This window comes from Pelodiscus sinensis, chromosome 15, assembly GCF_052426305.1.
Source record: "Pelodiscus sinensis isolate ZL-2025 chromosome 15, ASM5242630v1, whole genome shotgun sequence".
In the NCBI taxonomy this organism is placed as follows: Eukaryota; Metazoa; Chordata; order Testudines; family Trionychidae; genus Pelodiscus; species Pelodiscus sinensis.
The window spans coordinates 34,557,694-34,576,266 of record NC_143066.1 but is presented as its reverse complement, the minus strand read 5'-3'; the positions used below and the strand labels follow the sequence as shown (position 1 = coordinate 34,576,266).

Sequence of the window (18,573 nt, the reverse complement as noted above, 5' to 3'; positions counted from 1 at the left end):
TAAGCCTACCAGCAGGCTGAAACCCCTTTTTCTGGCTCCTCTACCACTAGCTTCAGCCCCCACACCCTGCGTTCCCCTCACCAGCAGCCCCTTTCCCAGGCATCCCCCACCACTAGGCTGAAGCTCTTTGCTGCAGCAGAGCTGCAGCTCCATTACTGGGTGGCCTCCACCAGCAAGCTGAAGCCCCCTTTCCTGGCAGCCGCCCCTCCCCCCCCCCACTAGCTGCAGCCTCCAGCAGCCCTGTTCCCTGGCAGCCCCACTGCTAGCCGCAGCTCCCATTCCCCCCACAGCCGTCCCCGTCGCTGGCTGCACCCCCATCTCCCCCGACAGCCTTGTTCTGTGGCAGTGCCTGCCACGGGTCAACAGCCCCCACCCCGGTAGCCCCCACCTCCCGGCAACCACCCCAATTCCCAGTAGCCGTAATCCCCAGCACGCACTTCCGCTGAAGCCCCATTCCTGCTCCCTCCCACCCCTTCAAAGCTGAGTGGTGGGTCTAGGATGAGAGCAGCAGAGCTTAATCCTGCATGCCTGGAGTTCCCCATGAGGAAGAAGCCTCCAGACTCCATGGGCAGAATCAGGGCCAGATTTACCTTGTGTGAGCCCGGAGCCAAGCTTTTTCGTGGGCCCTCGGGGGGTAATGGAGCATAGCACTGAGATGCCAGTCCCCAGACCAAGGGGGCAGCTAGAGGAAAAGGGGTATGGATGGCAGGGGCAGCCCCACTCCACCCAGGTCAATGTAAGGGGATTATTTACCAACTGTCAGTTCTCAAGCACACAGCGACCTGACTGTACTTGTGCTGCCAGCATGTCCCTTTCCCCTGAGGGCAGGGCCATGTCATGCCACACAGCCACTTGACTCCCTCTAGCCAGAGCCCGCTGGAACCCTGCCAACAGCACCCTGCACATCACCCCTGCCCACAGCCCCACTGCAGATGCCCAGAACCTCCACTCTCTAGTCCCCCAAATCACGTTTCTTCCCTGCCACCTCACAGCCAGCACACATACAACCAGGCCCTCCTAGAGGCACTCTCCCCCAAACCTTGCCTCCTGAACAGCAAGGATGAGGACAAAGCAGGTACTTCTAAGCAGCAGTGACCACTTAATTGTAAGTATATATTTTAATTTACCTATTTGTTATAATAATGTAGTATGTCTTTTTAATGGGTGCTTAGGCAACTTAATGTTATTTTGAACATTTGTACTGCATAGTTCTGATTGCCAATGAAGTCACTCAAATCCAAGCAATTTTATCAGGTGTCCCATATTTGGCATAGGGAAATATGGTCACCCTACTGATGGGTCAGTTTGTAACTAAGTGTTCACAACACTGAAGTTCTACCGTAATTTTTACAACACAGGACTAGTCATGGAATCTGGGTTATTTTCTCAGTTCATGATGAGACCTGGACAAATAATCTCTAGAGACCTGCAAATCCATGGCTATCCGCGGATGTGGGTGTGGATATCCACAGCTCATTTTTGCATATATGGATGTGGTTACAGATTTTGTATTTAGAACTCTGAAAATCTGTGGATATACACGACATAAATAAGTTGATACAGATGCAGGTGGAATAAAAATGTATCCGTGCAGGACTAAACTGCTACATCTCACTTTTCCTCATCTGTAAAAAAAACAGGACTTGCATATTCGCTAGCACATCTGCATGTACCAACTATTTATTATGAACATTTGTTAAGGTGAAAGAAAATATAAAATATAAACTTACAATCTTAAAATCCAGGGGTTTACATATTTTATAGCTTTTTTGAGCAGAGTTCATTGCATTCTCCCTACTTCAGAGAGGTGCTTGAAGACAGAAAGACCATGCTACTTACATAATTTTTTTACAGTTGGCCGCACAAAGGCGGCTTTGTCCAATATTTATACCTAAATCCAGTGTTATCTTTGCTGTAATTTGTTTTATATCATGGGCAAGTATGTACAAACTGCACTGAAAAAAACCAAATACATAGGAGTTTTCTAGTCCTCATTGGGAACCTAAAAAAGGTTAAATGCTGAGAACCCACTTACAGATGAGATTGTAAGGCACCTACTACAGTGTTTTTGATGTCTCATTCTGGAAAATCTCTCAAAACGTTTACATGGCTGAAATTTCATCTCGCTCAAATTATAAGTATTTTTATATTGCATTTTTTTTCCTATAACTGACATATCAGTAGATATTCCTGCATTTTAAGGTTATTTCATTTAAAAAACACTAAACACCACTAGCTTGACAGAAGTGGTCACAAGTGGTGAGGAGAAAATGTGAAGGGGGTTGGGATGCTGGCATGGTAAAAAGCTGTGGGGAAAGAATTCCTGCAGAGCTGACATTCCTAGAGGTGCAGGCCATTTTGGAAAGGGTTCTACTTCACATTAGCCAAAATGGTGGCATCTATTAGGCATCTAGAACAAAAATTAATCACCATACAGGTGGTTTAACCTTGTAATGAACCACCATACGTACCCACTGGTAGAGGTTCCTTTCCATCATAATTAGTTTTGATGTCCACCTGGATTTCAGCTTTTTGTTCCTTTGTTTCTGCCTTAGCTTCTCAGACAGAGGTGAACACAGGACTCAGTGAATGAGGCATTTTCCTCTGAAGCAAGGATCTCTTCCCCCCAAACAAGAACCTATCTAAGGATAACGTTGTTCAGGGGTGGTCTCATTAGCAAAAGATCCAATCCAGCTCCTCAAATTAGGGGCAGGTAGTTGGACAACTGCCAGGGTTTCTCTCTTCTTGGCTTTTTATGAGTTATCTTCCTTTACTTAAGCATTGAGAAGTGTCCTGTGAGCAACAAACACCACTGGTTGCCTGCTTTGCTATCCACTTGTATATCTTCATATTACAGTGGCTGCTATTGGAGAGAGGAGACAGTTCAGTCCGGCTTAAGCCCGTGACTTCTGTGTAGCTGCACACAAATGCATGATTCATGGCTGCTATAGCACTTCAAGAGTACAGCATGATAAATAGGATGATTCCTGGCTGAGTGCCAGCATTTAAATAGGGAGGTGATACCCAGTCAACACGACCCCAGAGAGGAGAGGATACATAGATAAAACAGACAAGTTGCTTCTTTTGTGAAACAATACAGAATGCAATAGTGATGTGAGGGCTGAATTTTGATTGGAAATACAGATATGTCCTACTCCTAGCAAACCTTTTTTTCTGCTGCACTGACTCATTGTGAAATGAACTTCATTCACTTTGAAAATGTATTACCCAATTAGCAAATCTGTCTGCTAATTTGGAAGAATTGTACTGTGAGGATGCGCAGAATATTTTAATTAAAAAAACAAGTTGCTTACACTACGACCCCTGTGTAGATAATACCACCTTTTGATTATCTTCTATCTAAATTAATCTTTGTTCACATGGTTGCCAATATATCAAGCAAAAACTCTAACATACTAAACAAGTGTTATGATAATGAGGCCCATCCCCAATCCTCCTTTCACAGGCAGATCGGCAGGATCTAGATTCTAGAATTACTAAACAGGCTTTTTACAGTTAGTCAAGATCTAAAAGTAGCATAGACCACTTCCAAAAGAAGAGTAGAACTCTTAAGGTTCTGGAAACCAAAGGATGGAGAAAAAGCCAGTCTAATGTGATGTACTCAGAGTACAATCCAGACTAATGACTGGCTGTGTCACTTCCTAACTTGGGGTGTACTTTATAACGCTTTATTGCTGTAGCTTTTACTTGAATACAAGTAATGAGTAACAAAAGTAAAAAATGGCATTACATTCAAAGCCAAGTTTTTCTCACCATGTGTTCTCAACTGTCTTGCTGACCAAACTTCTCAGGCCACATTCCTTTCCTCTGCTTAATGGATCTCTCTTTTGTTCCTTCTTGTGCAGTGACTCAATGGACAGAGTGGGGGTGTTTTGGGGTGTCTGCTCTCTTTAGTTCTCCCCTTTGAGAAACATTTGCAATTGAGAGTAAATACCTAAGGGAGGGAAGGGAATTCCATGCTGTTCTTTTGTTAAGATTTTTTTTTATTTGGCCCTTAGCCCCTTTTCTGTCAAATAGCCACTTAGCAGGTAATGGCCCTGTGGCCTTGTTTACACCCTGTGGCATTAGCCTGCCTTCTGTCTCTGAAGAACTGGTTTGATTATTGCTTAAATGCAAATTGAGTAAAGTGGAGCACACATTCTTTTCTTGGAGACTGACCTGTTTGCCAACCTTCTGTGGGGGAAGAGATGTGGCTTGGAATATGCATCATCACACAGTGGTATCTTATACAATGTTGTTACATTTTACCATGACAATAATAACCTGCAAATTATGCGTTTTCAAGTGATACCTCACAAGATAAGATTATTACAACAGAAAAGAGTAGAGATCTATTAGGTCACTGCTAGCAATAAGCCAATAGCAACAAGGAAAATATGGATGCGCCATGAAAGAATGTTATGTGCAAGCATAGGGAGACATTTTTTAAAACGAATGATGATGTCCTTCACTTAGCAAAACAAGAAGATGGGAAATGCACATCCTTCATAATAACATAAGTGCTCCAAGCAGGAACATTAGGCTATTTAACTATGCTGATCATTTGCAATTCTATCATTGCGACCTGAACAGATGACCACTCTCGTAGCCTACTTGTAGTGCTTTGCAGTACTGTACATGACACACCAATTAGTTTTGATCTCGTTTTATTTATACAGTATCAAATGTGCACAATGTTTGACAAAAAAATAAAATATATGGACCTTAGGCTTGTAGTAGAGAAGGGTTAATCAGAGTATTGTTTCAGGCCACCATAACAGAGCAACATGCCTCTTGTCTAAAACTTACTGTTGTCAAGTCAGTTGTAGTAAATAGGCTCAAAAATGAGTCCTTCCTACCTCTTGTTTAGCTAACATGACTATACAATTACTATAATTTGGGAGACAATTAAGATGCAAAGAAAAAGTGCAAGTGGGGGGAGAAAGGGTTTACAAAATACTTCTGGGCAAATTCTGCACCAAAAAAATTTAAATTCTCCATATTTTATCTGTAAAAACAGCATAGTCATGCCAGTTTCAATCATTTTGGTAATTTATTTCAAAATTACCTTTCAGCAATTATGCCTGTAACATCAACAAAAAACAACAAGAAAGAGTCAGGAAATGTTTTAGACAATAGCTTCCTTACGAGGCATATTAATACTGCATATTAATACTGCACTTTGAGGAATAATTCATATAAGCGACAATACAGAAATGTATTATCAACACCCCTGAGAAGCAACGCAAAGGCTTGACTGAGTCACCGGTAAGGGAGGAGCAGGGAGAAGGAAGTAATTCCTGGAAAGGAACCTGGGAGTGAACCAGAAGAGCTGCAGGGTGTGGATCGAAGAAGTATGGAAAAGGGTTTTTTTAAGATGCCCGTGTCTCCCTGCACACCCCCTCAGCCACTCTCCTTCCCACTGTCCTCAAGTGGCCTTACACTCCCCAATCCTCTGTGGCCCTTCACCTTCATTTCTATTCAACCCCTGGCTTAATGCTGTTATCTCACTAGCTCCTGTACCATCATCCTAGTCTCCTGTTACCCCACTACCCCTTTCAAACCTAATCTGAGAGTTCTCCCCCATTCCCACAGCATTCTGTGCCTCCTGACTTAGCCCTGAGGAGGCAGAGCACTGTGAGAAATACAGCCTCTGCCTCCTCCCTCTCTGCAGCTGGCTGTTCCAGTTGCCCTCTCTTCTTGTACCACATCAGACTCTGGTGGGCAAAAGGTGCAACTGCAACTTCCCTTGACCTTTCTGTCAGAATCAGTTATTCTGTGGGGAGAATCTACAGAAGACGTTAATTCTGCTTTTGCACAGAAGTGCAGAATTCCCTATGGAGTAATAAAATAGGTAGTGTTAAAGCAGACCCTTTTGCCTCAATCTTCACCTAGAGGAATTACCTCCAAATAGTGCACTGGCAAATGACAGCTTCATCAGAATGCAGCACAGAGAGTTGGACAATACACACACCTGGCAACTGTTCCCATTTCTATCTGCACCCTGCCAGACAACTAACTTCAGCCAAAGTTGCCATAATGGTAACCAAAAATTGACACTAGTTTTAGGATTTAGTTTTTCCAAGTGTTATCCAGACACTCAAAATGCATTCAAGGAGAAGTCACTTAGGTCTTCGGTAGAGATCTGAAGAGGAGGTTGGTTGTGGCATTCTTGTACTGGAGCAGGGTCCTTAAGAACCTTTTCACAATGTTAAAAAGCCAACTTTAGATAACTAACGGTGGCTTGAAGGTCATTTACAAAGGATAGCTGACAATGTAAGATCATGTCCATCTTCTCTCATCCTTTGTATGTCATCTATCTGCTTAAGGCCGGATTCTGCAAACACCATTAAACATACTGGATTAACCCAGCATGTGGGTATTTGCAGGATTAAAGCCGTAGACTGTAAACTCTAAAGAGACAGGGCATGCATTTGTGCAGCATCTAGCACAACAAAGTACTAATCGCAATTGGGAACTTCACTGCAATAAATATTACAAAATTTCATCACCATAGATATCTCAACATGAAAAATAGCCATTTTACAGGCCAGTGGCTGGATATGCTGAGTCACTGAACTAAGTGTGAGAACTCACAAAACTGTATCCTGCTTTAAGGAATCCTAACTGAAGCTTAAAAAAGGTGAATATATATGAAAAATGATCACAGAGATAGCTATTGAATTTTAGGTAACAAAGCTATTCAGGAAATAAAACATGGAGAATCAAGACTCTTTTTGGGTGTTTTAAGCAATGCAAGTCTTCAACAGATTAATACAGAAGCAATAAGGACAACTGGCTATTAAAATATCCAATTTACATATTAAAACTGACTGTGAAATGATCACTGAATAATAGACATGAAAAGATATTATATAGCATAATTTAAAGGAAATTCTTCCTCTGTATTACTACTCACACCAAAGGGCAGAGACAGCTAGACATATAATATAAAGGATTTATTTAAGAGCCTATTCAGTTGCACTATGCACCACTACATGGTAGAATGACCTTGGGCTGTCAGGAAGCTTTGAGAGATGACATTTCTAGTCCATCTCTGCAAGAGAGGCCAACTGAACAGTACCAAAGCTTGGCACTGTTAGCGTATTCGGTTGCAAATGTTTCTGGGATAGTGTAATCAACCAAATGGTCCCAAAGACAGGAAAATTGGACATTAATCTGTTTAATATATTCTGTTATCCTAGATTACATTAGTGCTAGGACAGACAGTAGGGAAGAGAGCGTATGCAGCCAAAACAAGCACACAGAGGAGCTATCTTTCTGTTTGAGGATCTACTTTGAATAGCTCCCCATCTTTGGGTCACAAGAAACAACAGTTTTTTAAAATCTTGTCTAGATCCTAACCCAAAAGCTAGGCTGCTGATCTGTGGGATAGTTTCTTAAGAGAAATAATGTCATAAGTGTTTAAGGGTAAACAGATTCCATCAGCTAGTCCTTTGTACAAACTTTTTATGTTGTTTCAAGATCAGAAGGAACCTTTTGAAGGTTTACTGTTGACAACACATAGCACACATATTAAAGTGTTCTTCTTCCAAGATCTTAAACAATGAATTTGTTCTTCTGCATAGAGTAGCTGGAGCAATGAGGTGAGCCAACATCAGACCTGAAATGTCATCACCCTACATAGTGCACATTGGAGTTATGCTGGCCATTGATAAAACCACTTAAAAAAATCCAAATCAACCAAAAAAACAAAATAAAACTTTTTCTACTCCAATAGAAACTAAAACCTCAGTGTATGTTAATCTGATTTCTTACATAGATTAAGCATCTTCAGATGGAATTAGGAAAGAAAATGGACCACTATGCTTTTTGTCAAAAAATTTTTTTTTTAATTAATCGGTTGCCAGAGAAAAGCACTATTTTTCAAAGCTGATCACTCAGTAACAATGGTAATTTTCACTTCTGAATAGTAGATCAGAAAATAGCATATTTGCTCAGTATTCAGGGTGAGAAGTTATGTTATATGCAAGATACAGGAACATAACATTCTTTCAATAGTCCTGGAAAGAGTTATGTTTAAAATCAAATAAGTAAAAGGAATGTACTCACCCTGTGCAGCAACAATTATTCTCCAAGAGGTGTCCCTCTGTGGGTGCTCCACTGTTGGGGATGGGTTGTTCCGGAGTTGCAGGGTGGCACTTTTCCAGCAGTTGTCAGTTGGGCCGCACATGCGTGAAAGGTGCCTTATGCTGTTTGTGCTTTGGCACCTCGCATGTGTGGCCCACCCTCCCCTTTCAGTTCCTTGTCTAGTCTACCCCCAAGTTGCCAAGATGCCAAGCAAAAGAGAGGAAGGGAGGGTCATTCAGCAACCGTGGAGGAACACATCTCAAAGAACAATCATTACTGCCCAAGGTAAGTAACTTCCTTTTCTTCTTCAAGTGATGTCCCTTTGGGTGCTCCACTGCTGGTAATTACAAAGCAGTACTCAACATGGATGGTGGGAAGTCACTGCTAGGCAGCTGATGACAGGACCACTGTAGCCACCACTATATAAGCTGCCAGGTGAGGCATGATGGCGTAATGCCTGGCAAAGGTGTGGTCGGATGACCAAGTAGCTGCCTGGTAAATGTCTTTAAGGGCCACGTTGTTCAGGAAAACCGTAGAAGTTGCAGTAGCATAGGTAGAGCATGCTGTTGGTGGAGCCTTCAACGGCTTACTGCGGACAGAACAACAGCAGAGTACGCAGGATGATATCTATTTAGAAATACGCCGGGTTGAAATTGGTGTGCCTCAAACGTTCTGTGATGGATATGAAAAGACATGGAGGCCTACAGAAGGCCTGAGTCCTGTCTATGTAAAAGGCCAATGCCCAACGAATGTCCAGGGTATGGAAAATAGCATCACTAGAGAATGCACAAGGTTTGGGGAAGAATGTAGGTAAAACTATGGGCTCACTGATGTGGAATAAGGAGCAGATTTTAGGTAAAAATGTAGGATGTGGCCACTTTGTCCTTTGTAAAAACCATATGGCGGACTAACCATCAAAGCCCCAATCTCACTAACCCCCCATGCAGAGGAAATGGCTATCAAAAACAGCACCTTCAATAGAAGGAATGGAAGAGGGCAAGTCATCATGGGCTGGAAAAGGGGTCTCATAAGACAATCTAAAACCAAGTTCATGTCCCAGGAGGGCGCTGGTGCCCTATGCGGAGGGTAAGGAGCTTGCTCTGTGTAAAACTTGTATACAGAGTAAGATGGTTTTATTTGGGGTTGTGGTCCCATTGGGGCTGTGCTTCTGGGTGCTGTCAAGTCCCTGTAACTGAGCCCTCCCAGGGCTAAGCTGTTGTCAGCATCTGTGTTACTCTGCTGTGGGGGGGAAGGGGGACTGTTACCCCAACTCTATACCTTTTCCGGGGGAGAACCAGAGCATCTGGCCCAACAGGAAAGGGGAGTGGGATGCCCCAGAAGGCAGGAAGGTGGATACAGTGGTATAATCAGCACACAAGGTGACAGTCTCAAGGGGACCTCTGAGACTCAACCCATTACTCCTATGTCAACTGAACAGGCTAGTGCAAATTACTACCTGTAACTCCCCCTCATATTAGGGCAAAATATACTGGTCTAGAAACAAAGGACCATGCTGTAGAACACTGCCTATGGTATAAGTTAATACATTGTGCTTTTAGTATACAAATGTTTTTGGTTACTACAGAGGAAACAGCGCTCTCAAAAATACAACTCCCCAAACACTGTTGAACAAAATAGTCCATGTTGCAAGTAGCAGTGCAACACCCAGAAACTGAAGTATTTAAAAGGAAGAGAGCTACCCATCACTTTGAATTTAAAAGAAAGATCTAGATTATCAAGCTCTCCTACATTACTCTATATATGACTTCTCTCCACCTACTTTCTGTAATAAGTTTTAAAACATAGCTATGTTTTTTTGACACATTTAAGTGACGTCTTTGGAGGCCAAGCATGGTCTGTGTGTCTCTTACAGACACACACGTACACAAAAGGACAGTGTAGCCTCTTCAAACAGAGGCTAAAACGCCCTGCTCCAAACTCTGAAAAGCTATAGCCAAATCCAGGAATCATTGTGCTGATGCTGCAGAAATGTCATTTGGGAATGTCAAAAAGGATCAACATCCATCCACACAGTACACAGATATACTTGGTACTTTACAGACAGATCCCTGCCCTGAGGCATTTACAATCTAAAGTTAGACATACATAACAAATGATGCAAGGAAAAAAAAAAAGACAGAGATATGGGAGGACAAGGGTTGCAAGTTAGAGCTCATAAGATGCACTTACTTTCATGTATAAATCTCACTGGCTCTTCTTTTTTTAGTTTGTTCTATTCAAGAATGGAAAGTGCATCCAAGATAGCTTTCTGTGCTGACCTCTAACAGAGAGCAAGAGTAGAGGATTATTTAAATAAAAGTCCCCGTCTAGGACTAGTTCTACTAAGAGATTAGATCAGGGTGAAAGCAGATGCCAGGGCTGCACTGCACCTTTGTTTGGGGATGGGGAAGATATACCCCCCCACCCTCAGCCAATGCAAGTGGTGGCCAATAGCCCAGGGCTGCAGTGATGGCAATCGGGACCCCTGGGGTTCCTGTGACAATTTGAAGGACTCTGGGCACAGTTCTTTCAAATCATCAGCCTCCCCCAAGAGAGTTATTCCTTTTGCTCCCCTCATCAGCAGCACTGCCACAGCGGCAATATTAAAGTGCTCCAATGTCACTCATGTGTGAGCCAGTACCGGTGTCCAGTTCTTACCAGTGCGCTGAACAAGCGCCCCCCTCACCCTCCCCCATAAGCCCACTTTCACCTCTGGATTGGATACAAAATTGAAAGCACAATGTTCAGATTCTACGTGAACTCAGGAGACATAGGTAGTAGACCGAGCTCTGGATCAGAAAAATATGGGCAACATTTAAAACCAGACACATGGCAAGTAGGGATGTGAATGGATAATCAGTTAACTGGTTAATGGGTGATGCTTAACTGGTAATGGTTAACCCTTACCCAGGAGTAGTGGTATATAATGGTATAACCATTATATGCGAGTGTGTGTGCCACATGCATGGTTGTCAGAAGGTTTTTACCCTAGTGGTTCCCATCAGGCTGGCTGGGGAACCTCCTGGAGTGGTGCCTCCAGAGTAATATATAGGATATTACTGACCAACACCTGCTCATTTCTTTCTTGCTGGAATACACAGACAGAAGGGAGGTGAGTGTGTGGGTTGTGGAATAGATATGAGTAATACACCTCAGAGCCACAGTTACAAGCAGCATTCCATATAAGCTATACAGTTGTGCAGCCACTCCAGAGAAATTCAAACGCTGCCCGGCTGATCAGCAGTGTCCACAGCCAAGTTTTTTGCTTCTACTGGTGGTGAACATTCACACATGCCTTGGTGCACATACATTAATCTTTTCCATCCATGTGTGGAATTAGAGGGAGCATTTGAGAGAAGCAGGTAAAAGATTTTTCTTCGAGTGCTTTATGTCCATTCCAAAAGGTGACTCCCAAAAAGTTTCCTGGGAGAAGGGTCAGAGTTCACTGGATTGCTCATGCAGGACAACCCTGCTGAATGCTTCATCACTCCTCACTTGTTGGATGTGGCATAGTGCAACATGAAGGTGTGGATGCTTTGCATCTTTCTGGGACAGGGATTTGTACAAGGAAAGCTGCAGATGAAGCCTGGGCCTTCGCAAAGTGTGCTGAGAACTGGTGAAAGTTCCACCGCCACCAGTCATTGCACATCCTGATATAGGCTATGATCTGTGACGAAATGCATTGGAATGAGGTGGGGTGTAGGGATGTACCTCATCTTTATAAAAGACAGCGTATGGGGGCTCAGACTTAAACACGCCAACTTCAGAGACCCTAATGGCTGATGTTACTGCTACCAAAAAGGCCCCTTCCAAGACAAAATGAGAGAAAGGGCAAGTGGCGAAAACACAAATAGGGCCCAGGAGCCTGGGCAAAATGAGGCTGAGGTTCTACTGGGGAGCTGGCTGTCTCATGTGAAGGTAGTCTCTGTCTAGTGTTTTAAGGAATAATCCAATCACGGAGTTTGCAAATACCGATATACCCTATGTCCCTGGGTTGAGATGGCAGACAAGTGCACATTACAGATATGAGGCCTGATGAAACATTTCCTGATTCCCAGGAGAACTTCCCATACTGAATCTGAAGACTGGAGCTCCAGCAAATTCAACTTATTATTTCTGTCCCTCTTCCTGTTAAGCCTGGCCCACACTACATGGGAAGGTTGAAGTAAAATATGCAACTCCAACTACGTAAATTACATAGTTGGTAGTCGACATATCTTAAATCCCCGTCCACACAGTGGGAGGTCGACGGGAGGTCCTCATGAGGAGTAGGAGTACCAGCCCCGACAGGGGGTCCCTTGAGTTCGATCTACCCAGTCTATACTACACCTACTAAATTGAACCCCAGCAGCATCAATCTTCCATGTAGCGTAGATGTGCCACTAGGGTCGTGTGCTTGAGGTCTAGAATAGAAGCAGGAGGAGGATCTGGTTTGAAGACCTTCCTCTGGGGTGCAGGATGTGGATCCCCAGGGATTTAAACATCATTTTTACTCTAATCTCAGCAGCTCTGAACAGTCAAAGGGCAGGTCTTTGGATGGATCTCTGGGGGTATTCCCGACACATCTAACCAGGCACTGGTGTCTCATGGTGACTGCAGCAGTCTTAGTTCAGGCCAAATCCAAAGTGATTGTATAGATGTTCTTGACCTCAAGGATGCTGAAAACTCATTATATGAATCCAGGGCAAGCAGTTTCTGGAATTAGGCAAATACACCCCAAGAAATGAAGGTATAGCAGCTGAGGACTGCCTGCTAGTTAGCTATATGGAATTGGAGCCCTCAGTGGCATAGACTTTAATTCAGAGAAAGTACTGCTTTTTTGCATCCTTGGACATATGGGCAAGTCCAGACTAGCCCTGCTGCTTCCTATGGCTAGCAACATTGACCCCTGATGTCCCAAGACTGAGGGTGTGTGAAAAGGTGCTCAATCTCTTGGGGGGCACAAAATACCTCCTTTCAACCCCCTTGGCCATGGGAGATATGAAGGCCAGGGTCTACCAGAGCACCTTTGTGCTGGTCTGTATAGTCTTTATTAGTGGCAAAGCCACCCTGGAAGAACCCTCTGGGGCAAGACTGTCCACTACTGGGGTCAAAGTTTTCAGCTGCTTCCTCTGTCTGGAAGTGTAAATTTGGGGTCACTTGCCTAAAAAGATCCTGGTGAATTCTATTGTCCATAGCTGGGAGTGAGGTTGTGGCAGTGCCCACGACTGCCTCATCCAGCAAAAAGGATGGCAATGCCCAGGCCACAGGGTCCTCCTGTCCTTCAGGCTCCCTGGAGGATGACTTGGGTCTGACTGCACTGTCCAAAGTGGACTGTGGCAATGGTAAAGCCTGGAGTGGTAGCTCAAGAGGTGCAACCCCTGGCACAGACCCAGTCTCTGTGACACCTGAGTGTCATGCAGGACATCAGGAGTGTGATGTGGTACCAAGATGGCAGAAGGAGCATGGAGAGTGGACACCACCAATGTAGCTTTTACAGCTCCAGAGCTAATGGTAGGCTCAAGAGGTCCAAAAGGGCCACTGTGGCAGCCCTTGCCAATGTACAACTCCAGCTATGGTGGTGCACATTTGCACGTGCCTTTCACAGGAGACCATCTGTGCTGACACACCCTGTGATCTGCAGTGCCTGGAATGAGATGAGTACCAACTCTGTGTCAAGACCAATGAGTCCAAAGGACAACCTGTGCCAGAATATGAAGGGGCAGATCTCAACAGTGCCAGGAAATGGTACTGTCATGATGGGGAACTGTGCCATAGCATCATCAGCTTCCCACTGCGCTGGATTGGCGGTGGTGCAGCCATTGATCACACCAAGGCAGCAAGTGCTGGTGCCATCATAGGCGACACCAAGTCCTGCATCACCATGTGGACTGGCGCCAGTGCTCTCACCTGCCAGGCTGGGGACTGTGTCATCATGGCTATAAGGTCCTGCGTGGCTTCTAAGGTGTCAGGCATACATGAAAGGTCAAAGTCCTTCCAAGTAGGAGTTATACTCACCTCCCTCCTGCTGCCTCTATCAGGTGGAGGGAGGCAGGAGCCACTGCTCACAGGGAGCTGGCTTAAAAGTTTGCTCTCTGTGACCACCAGCTCCTGCTTGCCACCCATGTGTAAACATGTAACCACTAAAATTTTCAGTGGTTACACATTTACACAAATACACTGTATTTTAACATCCCTACTTCCAAGCAGGGGAATCTAAGCACTGGACTCGACAGCCGAGCTGGACTCGATGCTACCAGAAGCTGAGGACCAATCCGCAGGTGCCCAGCATTGGGCACACCCCACTGGTATTCCTGTGTGGAGCCTTGGTCGATGACCAACCTCTGCCCTCCTCCTTTTTATACGGGCATTAAGGACTGAGAGCAGTTAGGCATGCTTGACCATGCCTTGTGAGCCAGGGAGCGGTGCCAGCAGGTGGTGTGCTTCTTCAGTGCTGAGGCATCCCGCTGGAACACTGCATACTGCTGCCGCTGTTACCACTTCTCATGGAAGCAGCCCTTCCTTCCAACTGGGGGTGAGCTTGAGCTGACAGTCTCTCTCGTGTTCTAGGCCTAAGCTCCTGCAAATGGGACGTTTATGTTTGATTACCCTTTCCTAGGCACTTAAGACATGGATGTGTGTGGATCGGCCTTGCACGTAGGCTTCTCTCACCTCACAAGACTTAAACCTCTGAGACTGTGGCATGCCCCAGTCAGAGGAATTAAGGCGGGGAGGGAACCCTCAAATAAAACTCAACCCTACTAGTCTAACTACAACTAGAACTTACAGCTATTTACAACTAAGTAGGCAATTGCAAAGCAAGAGACTGGAGTTGTTCCAATGACCATCACAGATGATAAGAAGAAACACAGCAGGCCAGCAGAAGGTACTGCTAGGGTAAAAGCCTTATAAAAATCGTGCATAGGATCAGAAACAACAGAGCAAGTGCTGAAAGAAGACCAGAACTTCTTGATGTAAAAGGAACTCTTTGGATCAGGTTCTGCCACTGGATACTCAATAATAGCCTAGGGATGTAAGCAACTAGTTGACTAGCCATCGCTAGCACTGTCTATTAGTCGCATCCCCCCTTCACTGCAGCTCTGCAATAGTAAGGACACCCCAGTGCGTGCATACATTGGCTCAGTCCCTAGTCTCTCATCAGTCTGCATAACTTCCCCTGTCCTTTACATTGCAAAACAGCAGCGGGAAAGGTTATGGAGACTGACAAGAGACCTGGGACCAGCCAGCATCTGCACGCACTGGCTCCCCTTTCCCTTACAATGCAGGGTAACAGTGGGGGAAGTTATGCTGGGACCTGGCACGAGCCAGAATGAGCACTGTAACTGCCTATCCTTGTCGAGTAATCGAGTAGTTAAAAAAAAATCTACCAACTACTTGATAAAGGAAAGCAACTGCATTTTAACATCCTTATAATAGCCACAATCAAAAGCATTTCCTCCCCTCCCACATCTGCACCTCTAAGATTAGTAAAACTGTATTTCAGATTCAGAGTTTGTTACACTTATCCATGCTTGTGTGTCTTCAAGGTATCCATTACAGTACTCCAGGGGTTCGCAAACTGTGGCATGAACTTGTTCAGTATCTTTCTGAAGCAGCCATTTTGTGCTTCAGAATTTCAGCTCATTTACAAAAGAGCTGTTATGGTTATTCATGTTCACATTAGAAACTTTTACTGGCAATTTTGATTAGAGGTATGGTAAGGAACATTTCTATTCTGGTAAAAACCCTTTAATAGGCACAGCTCTACCACCATACTAATTTATACTGCGTCAGAGCAGTGGTTCACCAAGCTGAGCATCTTGTCTCCTGACAGTGGCCAGTGCCAAATGATTCAGAAAGAATGAATAACAGGGCAAATTATCAAGAGCTCTATTCCCTGCTGTGCAGTCAGAGGTTTATGGACACCCAGAGCATGAGGTTGTGTCCCTGACTATCTTGGTTAATAGTCACAGATGGACGTACCTTCCATGAACTTACCTAATTCTTTTTTAAATTCAGTTATATTTTTGGCCTTCACAATGTCCCATGAGAATGAGTTTCACAGGTTGACTACACATTGTGTGAAGTAGTACTTTCAATCAGCTGCCTATTAATTTCACTGGGTGACCCCTAGGTCTTATGTTACATGAAGGCATAAATAGCATGTCTTTATACACTTTCTACACACATGATTTTATAGACCTCTATTATATCCTAGTTGTCTTTAAGCAGAACAATACCAGTCTTATTAATTAATTTCTACTTGTACATAAACTGTTCCATACTTCCAATAATTTTTGTTGCCCCTTTTCTGTTTTTTTACAATTCCAATATATCATTTTTGAGATCGGGTGACCATAACCACATGGTATAGTTTATATTACTCAAAGTGGTATAAGCTATACTGGGAGGAAAAAAAACACTTATGCCACTATAAATATTTTGTACTTAGGGTACAAAACTTTTCTAGTGTACACCTGGCTTAGGAAGACCTCAAAATACTGGTTTGAAGGCAACTGATGAGGCAGCTTCTTCTCCAGTTTCAAAAAGCACAAAACAATCTCTCTGGAATGCAAATTATTTCATTCATTTTGATGGGTTATAACGGTTTTCAAGTAGTAATTTGGGAGATTTTTCAAATTCACGATTGCCAGTAAGAACTGGGTGCTTCACTTCCTTTTATACCTTAGAAAGGCTCCTTCAAATATCAACACCATTTCATTGCTCATAAAAGCAAGTATGGAGAGGATCACTAAGATGTATAATTTACCATGCATAACATCTCCTCTGTTACTATGACTGATAAGTGCGAAATGCCACTATTTCAATGTCCCCTCCACCCAAAAAAACCCCTTCCCCCCCCCCCAAACAAAACCATACCTAAAAAGGCTAGTAGAACATCTGAGCAAGATACCTAGCAAAGCCCAAAGACTTATTCAAATCCCACAGGAGAAAATGGGGTCCAAGCACAGGATTGCTCTTAAAATTGTAACTTGATGTTCCTGTTTGAATTAATCACATTGTTTCTGTGTAACAAAAAAATTCAACTCTGTTGAATGAGGAATGTATGTGTTAGGACTGAGATCTGCAACCTATGGCTCTAGAGCCAAATATGGCTCAGTACAGAACCAAAATACGGCGCTTTTGTTATTCCCAAAATACACACAACTTTTTAAATTAAAATGAAAAATTCAAAATTTTAAAAAGGCTTTAATTACTCCTGTCTAGATGGTTTTGTCATCTTTCACCTTTAACTGTTCATTTTAACAACCACCCATCTTCTCCACTCCTGGGGGGGCAGAGGGGTTGTGCATATTCTCTTTTTATTTGACTGGTCAAGAAATCTTTCCATCATCATACAGGATGGTGAACACAAACTCCCCCAACAGTAAAAATGGCAGAGGAAGAGAGATGACGAGTACTGAAATTTTCAAAAGGAACGTGAACAGACTTGTATGCATTTGTGGATAGGTCTGGATCTCACACTGTCATATTAGTAGCAAGAGACTGTCTTAAAAAAAATTTAGAACAGCATTACATGACAAAATATGCAGCATTTGTTTCAGCACATAATGCATTCTAGTCTCGTTTTTTTGACTTTTGCAAACACAGTGCTCTGTTAAGTTTATGATTCGTCTATATAAAGCATCCGTTGAAGAACTAAATTTGACAGTCATTCCAGGCATCTCAGTCAGCAATTTGGAAATGGAAATAGCAGATTTCCAGAAGTTGGATATCTGGGTGGAAAATTCATCAAGCTGAATTCTGATTTAGAATGCCTTGCTCAACAACGTGCAGAATTGGAAACACTGCACAAATTGGCTGTCAGGAAGAAATAGGAGCACGATGATAATCTGATTCTTCAAACTTGATAAGAACTTCCTGTCACAACACCATGCAGAATGACAGCTTGACCTTACTTTCAATGTTTGGCTCCACATATGTGTGAGAGCAAGCTCTCTCTCAGGGTGTCTACACTACAGTGTTATTTCGAAATAGCTTATTTTGAAATAACGCTGTCGACACACAAAATGCATTTTGAAATAGCTTTTTGCTATTTCGAAATAGCGCGTCCACACTGAGTGGATGCTGAATTACATTTAAGGCTGGCCAGAACGAGGTCCGGTAGGGCATCAGGTCAGGAGTTATTTTGTGTGGCTGCTACCTGAGGCCTGTGCTTAAAGGGATCCCATCTGGACAGCCAGTACTCAGGTTTCCCTGTTTGCTTGCCTACCTTGATGAGGAACAGCAAAGCATTTTGTCTCTGCGTGCTCTGGCTGCCCTCACTCAGGACACCACAGCACTCAGCAACATGGAGCCAGACCTACCCCTGGGCACTCTGGTGCTTCTCGTGGATGCGTTGCTGCAAGCCTGGCTGCACTTTCTGCAGGCTGCCAGCTGGGAGGTCCATTGAGGACTGTCAGTATCCAGGAGGCCCTGCAGGAGAGCTTCTACCCTGAGGAGCACTAAGCCTCTCTGGTCTGCCCCACTGGGGGCTTGTGC

General features: G+C 43.8%; 1 protein-coding gene across 3 annotated transcripts in view; it reads right to left on the bottom strand.

Annotated features, from left to right (window-relative positions):
• Positions 1-18,573, bottom strand: part of USP22 (ubiquitin specific peptidase 22) — a 205,806-nt gene that overhangs the window by 165,159 nt on the left and 22,074 nt on the right. The window contains exon 2 of one of the 3 annotated variants that reach the window (XM_089769306.1): positions 5,637-5,717. The exons of the other annotated variants lie outside the window; for them this stretch is intronic. Within the exon in view, the coding sequence (XP_089625432.1) occupies positions 5,637-5,717 (81 nt within the window). The remainder of the gene's footprint in view (positions 1-5,636; positions 5,718-18,573) is intronic. 3 annotated transcript variants of the gene reach the window in all.